General features: G+C 44.5%; 1 protein-coding gene across 1 annotated transcript in view; it reads right to left on the reverse strand.

The window, feature by feature from the left end:
* Window positions 1–5,704: 5,704 nt before the first annotated feature.
* The window catches only part of AOAH (acyloxyacyl hydrolase), a 220,879-nt gene continuing 207,419 nt past the window's right edge, over window positions 5,705–19,164 (reverse strand). The window contains exons 20-21 of the mRNA XM_003788590.3: window positions 11,592–11,668; window positions 5,705–5,939 (exon numbers count right to left, since the gene is read on the reverse strand). Of these exons, the coding sequence (XP_003788638.2) occupies window positions 5,811–5,939; window positions 11,592–11,668 (206 nt within the window). The 3' untranslated portion in view covers window positions 5,705–5,810. The remainder of the gene's footprint in view (window positions 5,940–11,591; window positions 11,669–19,164) is intronic.

The raw sequence follows: 19,164 nt of genomic DNA on the forward strand, positions 1-19,164 counted from the left end.
GTGGTATATGAACATTATGGAATACTATGCAGCCATAAAGAAAGATGGAGACTTTACCTCCTTCATGTTTACATGGATGGAGCTGGAAAATATTCTTCCTAGCAAAGTATCTCAAGAATGGAAGAAAAAATACCCAATGTACTCAACCCTACTATGAAACTAATTTATAGCTTTCATAGGAAAGCTATAACCCAATTATAGCCCAAGCATATGGGGAAAGGGGAGAGGGAGGGGAGGGGGTAGGATGGGTGGAAGGAAGATGATTGGGGGGGATCACGCCTATGATTCATCTTATAAGGGTACATATGAATCTTTCTAAATGTAGAATATAAATGTCTTAACACAATAACTAAGAAAAAGACATGAAGGCTGTGTTAATCAGTTTGATGAAAATATTTCAAAGTGTATATAAAAACAGCACACTGTACCCATGACTGTATCAATGTACACAGCTATGATTTAATATAAAATAAAATAAAATAAAATGGCCACCCAGTGTAGTGTTGAAGTCCTGTCTAGTGTTTCTAAAGGCAAGAAGCCTGTGAGGTGCTATATAGAAAAAATATAAAAGTAAGTGCATTAATTGAGTTTGCTTGGGCATGAGTTATAGTGCTGCTGCCTATGAGTTCAATGCTAATGAATCCACTCTATATTACATAAGGTGTTTTTTAAATAAAAGCCACACATAAAATAAGGTTATGTATTGATTAGTTAGTGAAAATATTGTGACCAGAAGCTCACAGGAACCTAACCTTATATTTATTTCTTCTAATGGGAATGGTTTAACATTATACAACATAAATTCCATGGATAATAAGTATCTGTAATAACTCAACAACTGTAATCACGATGTGAAAACATGTACTTGTGACACAGACAATACAGATTCACCTGTGTTGTCTACATTCAGGACGGAAGGAAATGCTAAATGTTAGATGACGGTGAAGACTTAATTTTTCCCCATTCCCGTTTATAGGCACTCTTGATTCTGCAGGTCCCTGTGGAGCCCAGTTAAGGATGCCTTCTCGGGGTGGCACCTGTGGCTCAAAGGAGTAGGGTGCCAGCCCCATATGCCAGAGGTGGTGGGTTCAAACCCAGCCCCGCCCAAAACAAACAAACAAACAAACAAAAAAAAAAAAATAAGAAAGAAGAATGCCTTCTCCAGAGGGATTACAGCAGAGAGAGGGCGGGATAGAGAAGCCGGGCAGATTCCCAGGGGACTCAGGTGGGTAGCAATACAAGTCTCATCTAAAGATCTTTATCTGATTTGCCTTTGCTGGGGGAGGGGGGGTCTGAACATTTTTTATATCAAGGCCTAAATTCCCAAAAGGCTTTGCCTTAAATGAAATATGCGGAGGGTGGGTGGAAATAGAAATTCTTGGTAATTATTCATATGGAAAATGGTGAGCTTCATTTCAATAGCAAAGGGCAAGGCAGATGTTCCCCCTGAGAATAGGACAATCAAATGACAATAGGATGTAGGGGGCATTTAGAACCCCAAGGCCAGGGTGCAAAGAGAAGAAGGCTGCTCTCTGTTGATGACTTATTTCTTATTGTCCTCACCGCAAGGAGCATGATTCAAGGGGCTTAATTCAAATGCATCAAAAAAAAAAGGCTACATTTTTGAAGTAGCAAAAAATAACAAAGTGTGACCTGGAGAGCAACATTAACTTTTCATGCATTCACTCATCCATTCAGTACTATTTCTTGAACACTTGTAGTGGGCCCAGCATTGCGTTAGAAGCTACAGATGGCAGGAGAGGATGTGACTGGCCGGGTTCCCATCTCGTGGAGCCTGGGTTCAGGTTCTAGTGCTTCTTGCCCAGGGCCCCTCCAGAAAAGCCCTTCAGCTGTCTCTCTGAGGCAGTTTTCCTACCCCAGCATCTGGCTGGGGCTGAAAGCGCAGCTCAAGGGGCACTGGTGCAGAAAAGGGGGTAGTAGCTGTCCCACCCCAGTTATCCTGCAAATCCTGGACTCCTAGAAGTACGCAAAGCACCTACAGAGGCAGAAGGTTCCTAAGCCAGAGAGAAAGTCTTGGTTGACTTTCAAAGAAGGGACACGTCTGGACTGGTGTGGAGTGTAGAGAATGCAGACAGATGTGAGTGAGCTTCTCTCTGGGGCTCCTGACCGGGGGAGAGGGCCTGGATTCAGCCTCTGGTTCTTGGGAAGGTGATAGTGGTATTTAGTATTGATTTATATTTAGTATTTGTTTGGGGGTATTAGTGTGTTCTAAAAAACTGAGAGGGTGTCACCTTCCTCTCCCACTCTCCCACTCCCTACAAGCTATGCTTGTAGGATCAGGACTCAGGACTCAGTCACCTCTGTCCTCCTGCCTGAGCTTGTCCAGAAGATGGAACTAGTTAAATTCTTCCCCAACGTTGGGTGGGTGATCAGACCACAAGAGAATTTAAAGTGCTATTTTTTTTTTTCTGGAGGGGTGGGAAGTGGCCGGGGCAGAGATAACATCTGGGGTAAGAGGAGGAGAGAGAATGGGGTGGACCCCCTCTTTGTATTCTCAGAATCTCCTAGATATCCGCTCTGGTTCCCCCCACCTTTTAAAGTAACTCCAGTCCTTCAGGGCCTTCTGGAAGAAGATCAGGGTCTAAAGTAAGTTCTCTATCCCCCCCAACAGCAAATGCAATACAAGGCTATGAACTTCACAAGCATTCTGGAAAATAGGAATTATTATAGGATAGCAATAAGATAGTTCAGAAGCATTTGAAATAAGGGAGGGATTAGACAGAATTCTTTCTAAAGGAAGGAATTTTAATGCACATTCTCTGTGTGTATCTTGAGACTGAATGATTCAGATTTCAGATTAAATATGAATAGCAAAACAGCAATATAACAGGTATTGACATTTTCGTGCTTAAAAATAATATGAACTATTGAAACACTAAACCCAGTAATGAATGTGTTTACTGAGATCCTGTGGTCAGATGTGCCTCTCAGGAGGAGGTGGGGACACCAGGTTTGTGCTTCCCCCGCCCCTGACCTCTGAACCTCGCAGTCTCTAGTTCATTCTTGTTTATGCTCTGCATGAAACAGCAGCCCCCAGACAGTGTGTTGGCGCGCACGTTGATCTCCCCTCCAGGGGTAAGCGCTGGTTAGAATGCGCAGAGAGTTCTATCCACGTGACAGAAATGAATGGATCAACAACTTTTCAGTGTTTTGTCCCCCGCCCTCCAGAACTGGTACTCACATACAACCTGGCAAATTAATCTTGTGAATAAAGATAGATTTATCATAAATCTAATGAAGAGGAAGGTTTATGGTCCTTTCTAAAGCCCTCAAGGGGTCCCAGAAATGTGTTCATGTGGTCCTATGTTTACAGAATTAATATTTTAAACACAATCTCTCCCTCTGTCTCTGACTCTCTCTCTCTCACACACACAGGCTTTGGAGTAGGCACAGGAAATTTTTGGCATCTCCCTTAGTTTTGGTGAATGGGGAGTGGAAGTGGAGATCCATTTAGGTTGGGGTTGGGTTGGTGTTTATGTAGTTTGCAGTCGTTGCTGTTCATAGCTGGGTTATTGCTAGCCGTGCTCTGTGGGAAGGCCTTCCAGGGACACTTCTACTGTGCGTCAGCATCGTGACTAGGGTGCGGGGCCAGTGGTCATATCATATCGCAGTATGAACGTACGTGGGTGGGGCAGGGGAAACGAGGTGTGAGGTGCGCAGGGCCAGATGCCAATCCGTGGCAATGGCAGTGGCTTCTGATCATCAGATGTGCAGATGAGCAGGAGATTTGCTTTGCCCTGGTTCCCCCTTCAGCACAGAAGTGGGTCACTGTCAGGAACACACTCAGTGATGAGCCACACACAGTTATACCCACGCTGTCATTCTAACTTTGTCTTTATTGAGACAGAGGTTTGGGTGCAGATGGTTTATTTGGGAAGCAGGAATGAGGGAGCCTGGAAAGTGAGATAGGGAAGAAGAAACACTGGCATGGGACAGTGCTGAGGTGGTCACGGCTATGAGCAGAGGGGACTGATCCTGCCGGGAGCCCAGGAAGCACACAGAATCCCTCCCCAAACTGACCACCTGAGGAGGCAGCTGGTACAGGTATTCACTGGCCCTGAGTCCTCACTGGGGTGCTTACTGTCCCACACCCCTGGGCTGTGCCAAGACTCCAGGGGGCAGAAAATAGAAACATGTGCCTACCTGGGGTGGGATGCTGGTGGCACAGGTGGCCTGGGGTTACACAGACTAACCACTGAGTCCAGGGCTGTGTTCAGAGGTGAGTGGGGGAGGTGACACAAGGATGAGAGTGGTATGCAATACACTTGATCAGAACCCCTGTGCTGGCTGGGGGCGGTGGCTCAGGTCTGTAATCCTAGCACTCTGGGAGGCTGAGTTAGAAGGCCTGCTTTAGGCCAGGAGTTCAATCAGCCTGAGTAAGAGCAAGACCCTGTCTCTACTAAAAAGAGAGAGAGAGAGAAACTAACCAGATGTTATGGTGGGCTCCTATAGTCCCAGCTACTTTTGGGGCTGAGACAGGAGGATTTAACAAACCCAAAAGTCTGAGGTTGCTGTCATGGTCAATGCCATGGCACTCTAGCCTGGGCAACAGAATGAGACTCTCTCAAGAATAAAAGAAGAAAAGGAATCCCTGTGTTTATTGGATGCAAACCTGTACCTACTGCAACTAGAGGGTGGGTCTTTAATAGCTCAAGCCCAAAAGAAATGTCATAGAGGTTTTAATTTAATAGCAATCCTAAAAATGTATACGAGTTTACCTACTAATAAGGAGTTGTATAGAGGAAAGAAACTTCTAACTTACCAATAATGAGAAACAAATTTTATTTTTCTATTCCTTCTATAGACAGAGACATCACAAAGTCATTGATAGAAAAAGAGGTGATCAGGTAATGCAGCTAAAGGATGTAAGAACACTTTTTTTGTTGCTGTTGTTTGAGACAGAGCTCGAGCTGTCACCCTGGGTAGAGTGCTGTGGCATCTCAGCTCACAGCAACCTCCAACTCCTGGGCTCAAGCGATTCTCCTGCCTCTGCCTCCTAAGTAGCTGGGACTATAGGCACCCACCACAATGCCTGGCTATTTTTTGGTTTCAGCTGTCATTGTTGTTTAGTAGGCTGGACTGGATTCAAACCCACCAGCTCAGGTGTATGTGGCTGGCGCCTTGGCCTCCTGAGGCACTGGCATCTAGCCATAAGAACACCTTTTGAAGGAAAAATTTGTCATTTTTCAGGACTTTGTGGTGCTTATGGTACCATTTTAAACATTGGTAATTTGTTATGATTTCTTTTCTCACTCTGAACATTCAAGTTTCGTATTTAGAGATTTGTGTTCTGTTTTCAGAGAGGCCTCATGAAGCTGGACTGTGCCTGCCTGTGCTGGCCCTTGGCATGCAGCAGCTGGCGTCCTGGGAGGAGCCTCAGCTCATCATGTCGTCCTTAAGAAGTCAACGACAGAGGGAGGATCGTTCCCTGGCGTGCCAAGACCCTGGGTGAACTGCCAAACATTGCTGGATTTCTTATGTGTTTTTAAAAGTCCTTTTTCGAGTAATTAGCTGTTAAAGGGCGCGGAGACTCTCTTGCTAGGGACTGGCACTCAGAGCACTTTATTAAAGGTTATTTCTGGAACAGTTGGAGGGTTACTGACCCCAGAAGCACACAGCATCACACTATCATTCATATACACTCTTAATTGAGAGGAGAGCATTTTGCAAAGATGCTGCTAAAAGAGGGTCCTTTGGGCTTGTGACGAAGCAGCCCCCATAATGGCCTGCTGCGTGAGCTCACCCGGCGCTGCTGCCCCGCATTCCCAGGGTGCATGTTCCGGGGAGGCTCAGTGCCCTCCTTGGTCTCCAAACACCTTTTCAATCTGGGGGTTGAACGGATTCTCCTTTCCCAGGATGTGGGGCCATCGGAGCTGCACTGTCTTCCAAAAGTGATCTGCCAACAGCACCGAAGCTGCCTGCAAAAACCCAGAAGAGGAGAAAAGGGAGATGACAAAAAATGCTTCCCCAGCCAGACTCGCTGTGTTCTCCCTGTGGGGAACAGCTCTGGGGTGGTCCCGTGGTTCCTACCTTCATGGTCCTTACAACCCCCCTCCCTTCCTGAAGAGCCTCTCCTTTGGTCTAACCGGTGGAGTCCAGCAGTGGCAGAAGGATGCCACTTCAGTGTTTAGTCACATTAAATAGGGCATGGCTTGGTAGCAGACTTGCTCAGTCTGGAGACTCTCATGGCTGGGCTGGTGAAGGAAGAGGCTGTGTTGGGAGGTCCCCAAGGCTGAGAGCTGTGGGTGCCCTCCAGCTGACATCCAATGAGAGTCCTGATCCTGAGTCCTGCAGCCTCATGGGCATGAACCTGCCAACAGCCAGAGTGCTCTGAAGGCAGTTCTTCCCCAGTGACTCTCCACATGAGGATGTGGCCTGGATGGCACACCTCGATGTTAGCTTTGTGAGACCCTAAGCCGAGGCCCCAGTTAAGCTGTGACCCACATAAACTGCGAGAAAATAAGTGTGTAATTTAAATGCTAAATTTATGGTGGCTCGTCACTTAGTTACAGATGAATACATTTCCTCAGACATCCTCTTACTTATCTGTGCACAGCCGCATTTACTGCTGGCCGCAGGCTTGGGTTTTGGAGATACACGTGGTAAGTCCTTCCTTAGAGGAACTCCCAGCCTATGAGGGACCCAGACATGTGAAGTGACACCACCAAGCCCACGGGGAGGGCTGTGAGAAGGACACTCATGCTGGAAAGGGAGGAGCTGCCGGTATATGGGACTGGTGCCTTACTCCTTTGAGCCACAGGCACCACCCAACCTAGCTCTTTCTTTTACATAATGAGTGGGCTGGAGAAAATGACCTAGGTCCTTTATGGATCTACATTGTGTGTAAGATTTTAGTAGCCGGCAAAACTAGAACTAGAATGATTTTGAAGTATTTCTTCTTTTTCTATTGTCTATAAGATTTGGCATGATCTGTTCCTTGAAATTATCTTTTATTTTTATTTATAAATATTAGTTGTCTATTTTTTGAGACTTTGGGAAAAAAATGATAAGAAGCTAATTGGTGACTCCATACTGAACCTTAGAGTCAAAGCATTCTATAATAGACAAACTCTTATTTGACAATGTGAATGGTACTTTCTTTGCATTATTATTATTATTGCTTAATACTTGGTTGCAGCAGTCATCTGATTTCTTTTCTGAATGTATTTATCTTCATTCATCCTTTATGAGGTTTTTGTTTCTAGTCCTTATCTTAAACATTGTTTATTGTTAAATTTTAATTAATTAAGTAATTTAATTCTGCGAAGGCAAAAAGTAGAAACCTAATAATCACATGTATACGTTAAAAAAAAAGAAAAAAAAAACTAGCACTGATCAAGTCACTGCATTAAATAGTCCTAGTATCTTAAGGTGTTCCTGAGCCTTCTGAGATATGCCCCGGATTCCATCCATCCGACTGTGGGATTGTCCCCCTCAACACCACTCACACAAAGACACACCACACATACCTCACCCACACAAACCACACACATGCACAGAAACCACAAACCACACATACAAACACATCATGTAACCCCTCGCTGCACTTTAAAGCAGGAGCCAGTCTTTTAAGCTAGAGGCTGTTTTTTTTCCTTACTATTTCTCAGCCAAGGAAGCTGCTATAGGTCTGTGGAAAATTACTGGTTCTTTTTTTTTGTTCATTTGTTTTACTGGCTTTCATCTGATACACCTAAGCTGTCTTTCTAACAACTATGCGGTACCCAGGCCTTTATTACACTATCTATGTTAATAAGGGAGGAGACAGGCATGAGATGAGGAGGGGAAAATGAAAAGGAAAGGGCTCAGATCTGAGCAGGTGGTAACTTTGGTTTGAAAGCAATTAGCTGGCTGTCACTCTAACAGAGATTAAAATCTTCATGAGTGTGCATTGCTGAAACATTGGTCTGAAATCCAATAGGCAAGGTTATCACTAAACTAGACACTTGCAATAAAATGATCTACTGTAATCATTCATTCGTTCTGTAAATATTTACTAGGCACCTACTGTGGGCTTCTCATACAGCAGTCTCCTGTCATGACTCCCGTGAGACACCCTGCACGGGACTGCAGCTATCCCGTACTCTCTTTATCCTAAAATTAGTTGGGTTTTGAACACAAATATTCTTTTGTGTGTCTCTACTCATAGTTAAAGGTATTGAAGCAAAACCTATTTATTCTAGAAAAATTGAGAAAGACAATCAAGCAAAAAGAGAAAATCAGAAAGAAGGTTATCAGTAATTATAGCAGAGGTAGCCTGGGTTAACACTGGGCACAGAGCCTGTCTGATTTCACCTCTGAATACACACACATACACACACATACACACACAAACACACGTGCAAACCAGACCCCTCTGAGAATATCATCTTATGATCTGCTCTTCTTGAGGTCTAATTTACACACAGGCAAATTAATTCTCTGTGGTAAACAGTTTTATGAGTGTTAACAAATGCATACAGTTGTGTCATCGCCCCTACAATCTGTCGTCTGCTCTTATTTACTTTCTTCTTATTGCAGCCATATTTCTGTGTCAATAAAGGTAGATCTGTATCAGTTTCTATTTGGTGCAGGTTGTACCATCAGACGGATGCAAGCTAATTCGTTTTATCAGTGGAAACTTTGGTCATAATGCCCCCCCCACCCCCAGTATGTCCTTTCGGACAAGGGATGGAGACATCCTCCTCTTGCCAGAGCATACAATATTCACAGCACATGAAATTAAATCTAGTCTAAAAAATGCTCTGGAGAAGGGCTGTTCTGGTTAACTGGAATCTTCTGGTTAACAGAGTTAGGCTGTCCTGGGTTTCTTCCTTTATAAACATCTTTCAGAGTCTACTTTCTTGCTTTCTTGCTAAGTTGCATATAAACATATTCAATTCATAACACCTGTTCTTAACCTGTGGGTCGTGACCCACAGGAACTATATTAAAGGGCTGTGGCATTAGGAAGGTTGAGAACCACTGCTTTATACAATTGCTTCACCTATTGCTGGGAAGTGTCTGAGCCACCCATTCTCCTGTTGGTTTGTGACCACCACAGAGAGTGCATGAGCTTGGGCAGAATCTCTGCGGACTCTGCATGTGCTTGAGTTTGATTTCTTGAGTGCAATCTCTGATAAGACCTTGCCTTGGGGTCTTTTCACTTTGAGACTGGTCCCTTAAGTTTTCTTTCCCCCTATTAGTTACATCAAGAGTTTTACACCTTATAGAAGGTCAAGTGAGAGGTGCTGATTTTTTGAAAAAATACACATTTTCCTTCCATTTTTCTCAGTCTATCTGGACTGGCCCCTTACCCATTGTCTACACTGCTACTGCAGATATCTTTTCAGAGCACAAGTCTGGCTGTTTCTTTCTTGCTTACAAACTTCCAGTGGTATCCATTCCCCTCAGGATGAGGGTGGAACCCGTGCAGACCTTGCCCTGTCTGGACCCTGAATACAGCAGTGGATTCCTCCTCCCAGCTCTGTTCATGCTCTAGTGAGGCCCTTTGAAGTCCTCCGATGTGCCATACTTTCTTTCATATTCAGGTCTTTCCTCTGCTCAACACACATGCTGCACTCCTCTGCTCCCCTTCACTCTTAGTTCTCACTTCACTTCTTCTGGAAAAACCTTTCCTAGCATCCCTCTCTCCCAGCCGCCCCATACGTTCCTGTGGACCATATTTTTCTTTGATCTCCTCTTTACTCCTTGTTCTCCTGCTCTGTATTGCACTTTTAAACAGCAGAGGTGGTTTCTTGTTCATGCTTGAGTTCTCGCATGCTCAACACTGGGTGGGCACTCAGTAAATCCATCTGGATGGCATGTTTCCGGTCTGGACTTCCCAGCACAACGCACACGATACACAGGCAAGCTCCAGGCATGGCTCTCCATAGCTGTGATCTTTGTCACCAGTGTGTAAACAGATCTTACAGGATTAGCCTAAGATTGGGGCACATGTTAATCTTCAGCTTTTGACTCTATTTTTCAATAAGCAGATATAGATGAAGTTCTTTGAGTATAAGATAGTCTCCAATTTGACAGACCTGAAACCCTAATATTATTTTGCGTCAGGGACAGGATAGTCATTCGATGGGTCAAATGTGTCCCAAGGAAAACAACAAAACTGTCTTTGACCCTCTTCTTGGTAGTTTCCAACTGACACCTTGCCTGACCCTATTTTCATAACCCCTGTCTCTACAGAATCAGAAGGCAAGATTGTGTTATGTGCAGAGAATGACGTGCCAACTACCTAATTATTGCCAGAAACAAGGACTGCACATTAACTCTTCCAAAACCAAAGATACCATTTTGGCAGGGGCAGACTCTGATGTTTAACTAACTTCTAACTGATAATTCTCGTTGATCATGTCATGCAACTGATGTACAGGAAGATTAGATATTCTGAGATGCATTACTCAAGAGTTTTTTGTGGCAATATAAACCAGTGAAGTGGACATTTATACTTGCTTTAAAATTAGCCCAGGATTTGTGAGACTCTGCTGTTTATGTTAGGGAGTAGTACCATTTTTTTCTTTTTCTTTTCTAGAAGATTCTTAGCCCTGCCCATGGGCACTCACTGAGCCCAGAACTCAGAGGGAAGGAGGTGTGTGGGCCTATTCAGGCTTATGAGGGGCTGACCAGCCCTCCTCATTACCCGGATGACCACTGAGACCCAGGCCACCAGGGACCAGAGTCCCCTCCCCAGAGTGCTTCTGAGGTTTGTAGCCTTGTCAGTCCCATATCACACACTCACCAGAGGCTGGGGCGGACACCTGCAGCCAGGAAGGGCCGCCTGAGAGCAAACAGCCCGTCCCTTCCCACAGAACCCAGCTTACAAAATTGTCAAAGTGGCTGAATCACTCCCTCATTTCTTCCTTCTTTTTCTTCTTTTTAATAAAGACATGTCATGAGCAAGTCCAGTACACAACAGATAAAAGTGGAGCTTCTCTGGTTGAAACCAGGATAATGGGATGGGGGTGGAGACGGGAGGGAGAGCGCTCACCCTCCAGCCCCCCACATGGAGTGAAGGGCAAGAGGAGCAGCTGCTTTACAGAACCGCACTCTGGAATCTTCCATGAGAAACACCTGGTAAAATAGGATTCTGCTGAGGACACAGCCCTTGGGAATTCTCATGCATCTCACTTCCAAGAATTCTTGTGATTTCCTTCCTTCCTTCCTCCCTTCCACTCTCCTTCCCTCCCTCCCTTCCTCCTCTCTTCCTTCTTTCCTTCCTTTCATGTGCTCTCAACTCACTTTACATTATTTTTTATCTTAAAGAGGCTATGACTTATGGCCCCTTTCATATCAGCTGCTAGGAAGCACAGAGCTGGTAGTGCAGTCCCCCTCTGGCAGTGTCCCAGGACTGTCCTACACATGTTTTATCACCTGTAGAAACTGTCAGGAATCTAAGTATAATTTTTACCTTATTTTCCTTCTGTCTTGATTTTTACTTCATTTTTATTAAATTTATCTTACACATGTTTGCACATTACCTCAAATCCTTTGTGGAAGAAACAGGATAAAAATAAACACATGAATGCGTGAGTATGGTAAAAAACAAACAGCCTTCAGCGGCACAGTGGCTGCACTCACCTCGTTGGGGTGGAATCCATCCACGGGTTCAATGAGCTGCCAGGGCTGCCCGCCTCTCTCCTGCCACTCCTGTATGACTGAGGGACACACAACCAGAAGGTTATAGACAACCAATGGTTGATGCCTGAGGGCAAGGACATGAGAAAGGTCATCGAGCTGCCCACTGCCCTCCCAGGCCCATGTTGACCTTGGCCCAGCTGTGGCTCCCTTTGAGTTGTTCTCTTGGGCTGGGGACTTTCTGAATAGAAGTGACTTCCCATTGTGTGTGTGTGTGTGTGTTTCCTAACTCAGGACGGGAATATGTGAGAGTGTCAGATGAATGTGGTTTGTGCACCAGGGAGGCCACTGGGAAAAGGTGAGTTCTAAAGTATTCAACACCGAGTTGAATACATCTCACTTTTCAGTGGAGAGATAGGACAGTATTGCAGGAGGGGCAATCAAACATTTTGTTACCATCTCCTTTGATGCTTTGCCATTTATAGACACTGCCTGCACGTGTCAAGCACCCACCTTTAAAAATCATGCTGTACCTTGGGAATATAATTGCATAAAATTATCTCAGCATCATATTTAGAGACAGCATGGCTGCAGAGAGAACATTATGAGCCCAGGAGTGATGAGAAGCTATAAAACTGTCCTTCAACATGGGGTGAGAGACCAAGAATGTCAGTTGCTCCAAGGAAACAGTACAATTAACACTAGGTTATTCCATCGCACAGTTGATAAGAACTCTTCAAGCAAGTTTCCAGTCCCCAGAGAGCCTCCCTGGAAGCATGAGACGGCTGCTCCTGTGTAGCTCCAGCAAGGGGGCAGGCATGACTCAGGCTCTTTCAGTTCTTTTCTCGTCACGGCTTGGAAAACTCAAGGACAGAAGTTTGTGCCCTTTGTCTCTCCTTCTCATCCCAAAGGAAGGATGGAGATTCCATCAGGGGCTTTGATTGGACAAGAGGCACTGGACTTCCCAGGGCTGAATCAATACAATACTGTTTTTTGAGTTAGTCTGAACATCCCCATGTGCCATTGTTACTTATGCCCCAACCCCTGTCCCTGAGGGCTACAAGTAATGCTGCCTTTCTCAAAGCTCAGGAGAAAATGCTGGTGGTGTGGAATACTACACACTGAACCACCAGTCCCTGTTAGCTCATCCCTGGCAGAATGACTGCCCCAAATCTCTCTTTGGTATTATGCTTCTGGGTTTTATCGGAGGTTGTTAGAGGCAGCGGCTTTTGGTAAATGGCCTTTGCATAACTTGAAAACTCAAATTGAGGACATTATCCACTATGTGCTGTGGTGTCCCCCACATGGAATCTCAAGGGAGAAGTTGCTTTGGGCTGGTGAGGGAATGGTTTGTTGCTGCTTCTCCGGTAAGAAGCTGCATGGAGGGATGAAACACACTCTTGTGAAGGCTCATTTGTCCTGCCGAACCAGCATGCAGCCCTCAACAAGTTCTGTCCTGCCCTTGGCTACAGTGTCCTATATAAGCAGAGCCTTGGGAACTTGTTCTGCTCAGTCTCCAGCTTGCCTGGCTCAGTCTTCAGCTTGTCTGGGCTTCTCTGCTTGTTTTGGGGGGCAGGCCTCCACAATCCAATCTTCTACTTCAGTCTCACTTTTGACTGCTCCTCTTATCCCTCTAGACTGGATGCACTGAGCTCTGTGGGTCCTAGCCTGGCCTCCTGGCCGCCATGCTGGCTCTGCCCACTCTCTGACACTGTTGAGCCCATTTCTCCTGCTTCTTTCAGGCTCTTTGTTTTCCCCTGCCCCAGAAGAACAGGCTAGTTTCTCCCTCCTGTTTTGGCTCCTGATTTTCTGTTTTCTAACTCTGTGCTGATTTTCTAGCCAAGCCACCTCTGATCCAAACATCCAACACATTGCCCTTAGTGTAGAACCAGGCATTTGGGAATTTCTTCAAATGCAGAGCCAGGATCATCCCTACTGACCCTCCTCAGTTCACTTTGTCCTTTCATGGGATTCGTCTCAGCTCTTCTTGCGATCTCATGGGAGTTTCCAACACAAAACCCAGCAGACACAGGAAGACCCAGTCCAGGCGAGGCCTCGGACTCCCAGGCCCCTTTGCGACATTGGAGTTCACATCACTCCTGTTTTAATTGTGCTCATTTTTACTTCACCAGAGTTCTCAGTGAATGTTTGACCCTTTTCCCATGTCTTCATTTATTTTTAGTTTGGTTTCATTTTATGCTGTATAAATATTAACAGGAAAACAAAAGAAAAGAATGAAAGAAAATCCTAACACAGTGTTGTATGGACTGAATGTGTTCTCCCCAAATTTAAATGTAGACCTCCTAACCCCCAATGTGATGGTATTAAGAAGCCAGGCCTCTGGGGGTGGTGAGGCTACGAGGATGGAGGTCTCAGGAAGGGCTTAATGCCCTTATGAAAGGGACCCTGGAGAACTCTCTCACTGTTTTTCCCACCACATGAGGATACGAGAAGTTGGCAGTCTTCAACTCACAAGGGGGCCCTCACTAGAGCCCAGCTGTGCTGGCAGCCTGATTTTGAATTTTCAGCATCCAGACTGTAAGAGAAATTACTGTTGTTTATTAGTCACCAGTTTGTTACTCCATTATAGCAGCCTGAATTAAGAGGTGTTGAGAAATTCCCAGGCGTGTTAATAAGATTGGGCCAATGGGAATTGAGCCCAGTGAAGACCTCAGACAGAGCCTGCTAAGAAGATGCAAAACGTTGGATGACTAAGACATGAGGCAGAGGTCTCTCTCCTTATAAAAAGAGAACTACATCCATATGTTCACCACAGTACAATTCACAATCACAAAGACGTGAAATCAACCCAAGTACCCATCAATTCATGAGTGGATTTAAAAAATGTGGTATATGTATATATACACTGTGGAGTATTACTCAGCCATAAACAGTAATGAAATAATGTTTTTTGCAGAAACTTGGATGAAATTAGAGAAGGCTATCCTAAATGAAGTATCTCAGGATGAAAAAATAAACACTACTTTACTCACTGAGAACTGGGAGCTAATCAGCTGGCACATACTTTCACCAAGAGATGTAAAGGTCACAGGAAATCAAAAAGGTCTCGAGGGGAGAAGGGGAGTAAAAATTAACTATTGGGCACAATGAACACTATTTGGGTGATGGTCACACTAACTGTCCTGACTTAAACATTATAAAAAGTATCCATACAACAAAAACATTTGTATCTGCTTAATATTTTGAAATAAAAACAAACAAAACCCTCAAATCTTAAACTTTCTGAGTGCCAACATGGCACTCAAAGGAAATGCTCATTGGGGCATTCCAGATTTTCAGATTTGGGATGCACAACTAGGAAGTGTATTTTTTTTTTAACAAAGACTCTCACTATGTCACCCTCGGTAGAGCGCCATGGCATCACAGGTCATAGCAACCTCAAACTCGTGGGTGTAAGCGATTCTCCTGCCTCAGCCTCCCAAGTAGCTGGGACTACAACCGCCTGCCACAATTTTTTTTTTTTTGTTGTTGCTGCAGTTGTCATTGTTTTTTAGCTGGCCCGGGCTGGGTTCCAACCTATCAGCTTCAGTGTATGTGGCTGGCACTGAAACTACTGTGCTACGGGCACTGAGATGGTAAGTGTATTTTTAATGTAATGCAAATATTCCAAAATTCAACAAATAAATAAATAAAAACGTCATAAATCTGAAACACTTCTGGTCTCTAGCATTTCAGATAAGGATACTCAACCCGTAGTATATTTTCAAAACAAAAAGAGATGGAGACCTGGAGACTTGGAGACCTGGAGCAATCCCATAATTGTGTGGATTATGAAAGGAAAACTCAGGAACAAAAGCATAAAGAGATGGGGTGCTCACTTGCTGGGTTTGCAAGGAAACAAGAATACCCAAGGGTGGGGGAGGGGCAGCGGGAAAGGCCCAATTTTATTATCACCATGCTCCAGCAATTCTAAATGATGTCAAAGATAACATATTCTTCCCTGCCAGGAAACTCATCCCCCCAGCACTCTTTTCTCCCCTATATTAGTAGGCTACTCCAGGGTAGTCCAGCCTTTAAAACTGGCTTGCCACATAAAATAATACAATAGGTGTTAAAAGAAAATGCTCCAAGGTTACCAAGGCTACAATCTGTTTACAGCGGAAAAACATCATTATTTTCTCACATGATTATTGTGTCTGTGAGAGCTACTGGTCATCACATACACAAGGTTGAACAATTAAGTTTGTGAACTCATCTTAGAAAAAGTGCTCTGAAGGGTGGACTAGGCACCGGTGCGGATGCCTGGCTTCCCGAGGGGAGTACTTCAAAGGTGACTGTAATGATATTCAGCCATGAGGGGTGTAGACGGGTACGTCAGGATGGTAAAGCATAAAAGTAACTTCAATAAGTGCCTGGCAAGAGTTTAAGGTTTTATCTGTATTGTGACTAATGAGAGACAGAAAGACTCTGTTTTTGTTTATCTCAGGATGAAATTCTGTTTTTTCAGGAGAAATGCAATACTAGACACTGGTCATTATTTTTCCCTTGGTTGATTTCAGAGTGGGAGGTCCAATCAAGGGTAACATGGTAAGTTGATCAGTTTCCTTTCCAACTGGGGCCATAGCTCAAAACAGGCAAACAAATCCCTGTTTGATTTCAGAAAGCTGGGATTAAATTTCTTGAGTGATCATAGACATTCTGTTGGGATTTTGTGCATAACATCTGTTCTTTTCTTTTTGAAAATGTATTTTCTTTATCAGTAAAGTGAAAGAAACTCTGTTAATGACCAGCTTTTTAAAGATGCTGATAGGAACAGCAGAGAGAGACTCATAAAATACCAGGGAGCTCTTTGATGAATAGCAGCTTAGCAGGTATGTATTTTAAAATGAAACCTGCATTGTTCTCAGCACCATGAAGTCCTTGGCTGTCTTTACAAATCTATACATGGTGTGGGGGGAACCTAAGAGCAGATTTACTCCAATTGAGCTGTCTCGGAAGCTGAGGGCAGCTGGAAGTGTATTTAAACTGTCAGTGTAAAAATGGCTTCGTCAGCCAAGTGGCATTTTCTTTCCTCTGTTGGAGAGGTGTGGTGCAGACAAAGAGAAAGAGTATCACCTGCTCAAGTTGGCATTTCCTGAAGGGAGGAGAAATTGCTGCCTCTGTTTGGTTCATAACCAGTTGAAGAATGAGTCAGCAACAGACAGGCAGAGTCTTTGGAGGTGAGCAGTCATCTTTCGGTGGTTGATTGAGGCTGTCAGAGTGGAGGACAGATAGGTCTCATGCATACCCTCCACTGACAGCTATCCTCGACTGCAATTTGCTCTGTCACAAGGACATGAAATTGTGAATTTCAGTATTGTGAAAAATGAGGATATTTGTGATGCCATAGTCAGCCCCAATACCATACTGAATTGAGAGCTTTTCAAGGGACGGCTATTCGGACTGCAAATTTAATAAGTGATTCTAAGGGGTTTTTATTCCACATAGAAAGGGATCGCTTTCTCCTTTGCCAATGAGCTGCATTTCTACTACTTCGTCAAAGTACTCCTCAGGCCTGACTGGCTGGGGCTGGGAGATGGGTTGGCCATCGGAAGTGTAGAAGTCACCTCCCACATTGAGGATGGTTCGGGGGGTGGGGGGGGGATGCCCACTAACAGTTATTTAGTCCCTCCTGTTTGACAAGCTTTGTTTCACTTAATCCTTGCATAAATCCCCTATATATAAAGAAACAAAGATGAGAGGTTATTTATTTTCTTGAGATCACACAGCTATCTGAGTTGGAGTAGGAGCACAGTTGCTGTCCAGGAGTCATAGGAGGTTACCCATAGAAATAGACCTGGGGGTACATAATCCCTTCACCTACCCTGGAAAAAGTTAAAATTTCAAGTTAAAAATCTTCTTTGCAGCTCGGTGCCCATAGCACACTGGTTACGGTGCCAGTCATATGCACCCAGGCTGGCAGGTTCGAGCCCGGCCCCGGGCCAGCTAACCAACAATGACAACTGTAACCAAAAAATAGCTGGGCATTGTGATGGGCGCCTGTAATCCCAGCTACTTGGGAGGCTGAGGCAAGAGATTCTCTTAAGCCCAAGAATTTGAAGTTGCTGTGAGCTGTGACACCACAGCACGCTACTGAGGGCAACATAGTGAGACTCTGTTAAAAAAAAAAAATCTTTTTTGCAGTAGTCCAACTTTGGATACAGGTTAAGAGGTTATCATGGTTTGGAAATCCAGATTGAAATCCCAGCTCTTTTGGAAGTGAGCCTGGTGGTGCCTGGACATCACCAGTGCAGGGTGCTGTGTGAGACGTTGGTGCGGGCAGGGCCCGGACACTGTTCCTCTGCCTCCACACTCCCTGTCACTCACCGTGTCCATACACCTTCCCTTGTGGGGTGCCCACTAACTTCCCACAGAGAACTCCTTGCACCAAAACTGGATCTTCAAGTTTATTTTAAGCAAATGGCAGAAAATTACAAAATAAGAAATCCCTTAAACTGTGGATGGGTATTTCCAAGGAAGGAGAGCTACCTGGGAGGTTTTTGCAAAGTTGGTGTAGAATGTTTAGTTCAATTTGCCTGAACTTTTTGCCTTTTAACTTCTCATTTATTGTTGCCAGGAGGACAAGAAAGGGTCATGAGTCCCTGCTTCCAAGCATATTAGCTGACCAGTGGAACGCTGGCCAGTATGGGTCAGGTATAAAACTCTTCTCTCCATCAAGTTAAGGACTCCTTCTTTGCACTGTAATTACACTCCCAGCACCTGCACGGCTCATGACACGGAGCAGGATTTAGTAAAAATCTGATAAATGACTGACCCTGCTCAGTCTTGGAGAATTATAGAGCTCCTTCTATTAAAATTCAGTAGGCATAGAGACGACCTGTGGTTGTGTTAACATGCAGATCGTGAGTGGAGCCTGGGCTTCTGCATTAATGACTTGACCCTGGACAGTGTTGACTTTGCTTCTTCAGAACCACACACTGAGTAGCAAGGGTACAAGGCAGTGGTCCCCTTTTCTGGGTACTAGTTCACAAGGTATAGCATTTAGGAGCAAGACGCATTCCTTCATAGAATCATCACAAAGATTTGCCAGGTACATGGGATACACCCATTTCCAGGTCTAGAAAGGGGAGTTTAGAAATGTCCAGAGACTTGCCAACAGTCCCAGAGATAACAAATGACAGAGCTAGAGATTATTCTGGAAAATAAAACAGCCCCCTGTGCATATTAGACATTGTTATATTTTTAATAACTTTATCTATATTCAGGGTTGATGATGATCGAAGATCACTCGGTGGTACATTTGTTTATACCGGGCATTCTTTAATGAATCTTTAACTCTGCATTTTAATGAGAGGTTATTTATCAAAATGTCTCTTGCCATGAGAGAAATGTGTATCACCTAGGCAGGAAATCTAGTTAAGGGAGATCAGTCTTGTTGAAAAGATGTTCAGAATTGAACTCCTAGAGTCCATGATGCACAATGTGTCGGCTAATGTAATATTTGATAATTCATGATGGCCATCTGCTCCATCCCAGATGCTTGAGCCAGGGGAGCTGGTGGGGTGGGTGGGCTAGAGATGATGAACTCTGGATGAGAAATTGTCTAGTCTTCACC

This window comes from Otolemur garnettii, unplaced genomic scaffold, assembly GCF_000181295.1.
Source record: "Otolemur garnettii isolate 467f Iridium unplaced genomic scaffold, OtoGar3 scaffold00028, whole genome shotgun sequence".
Taxonomy (NCBI): domain Eukaryota; kingdom Metazoa; phylum Chordata; class Mammalia; order Primates; family Galagidae; genus Otolemur; species Otolemur garnettii.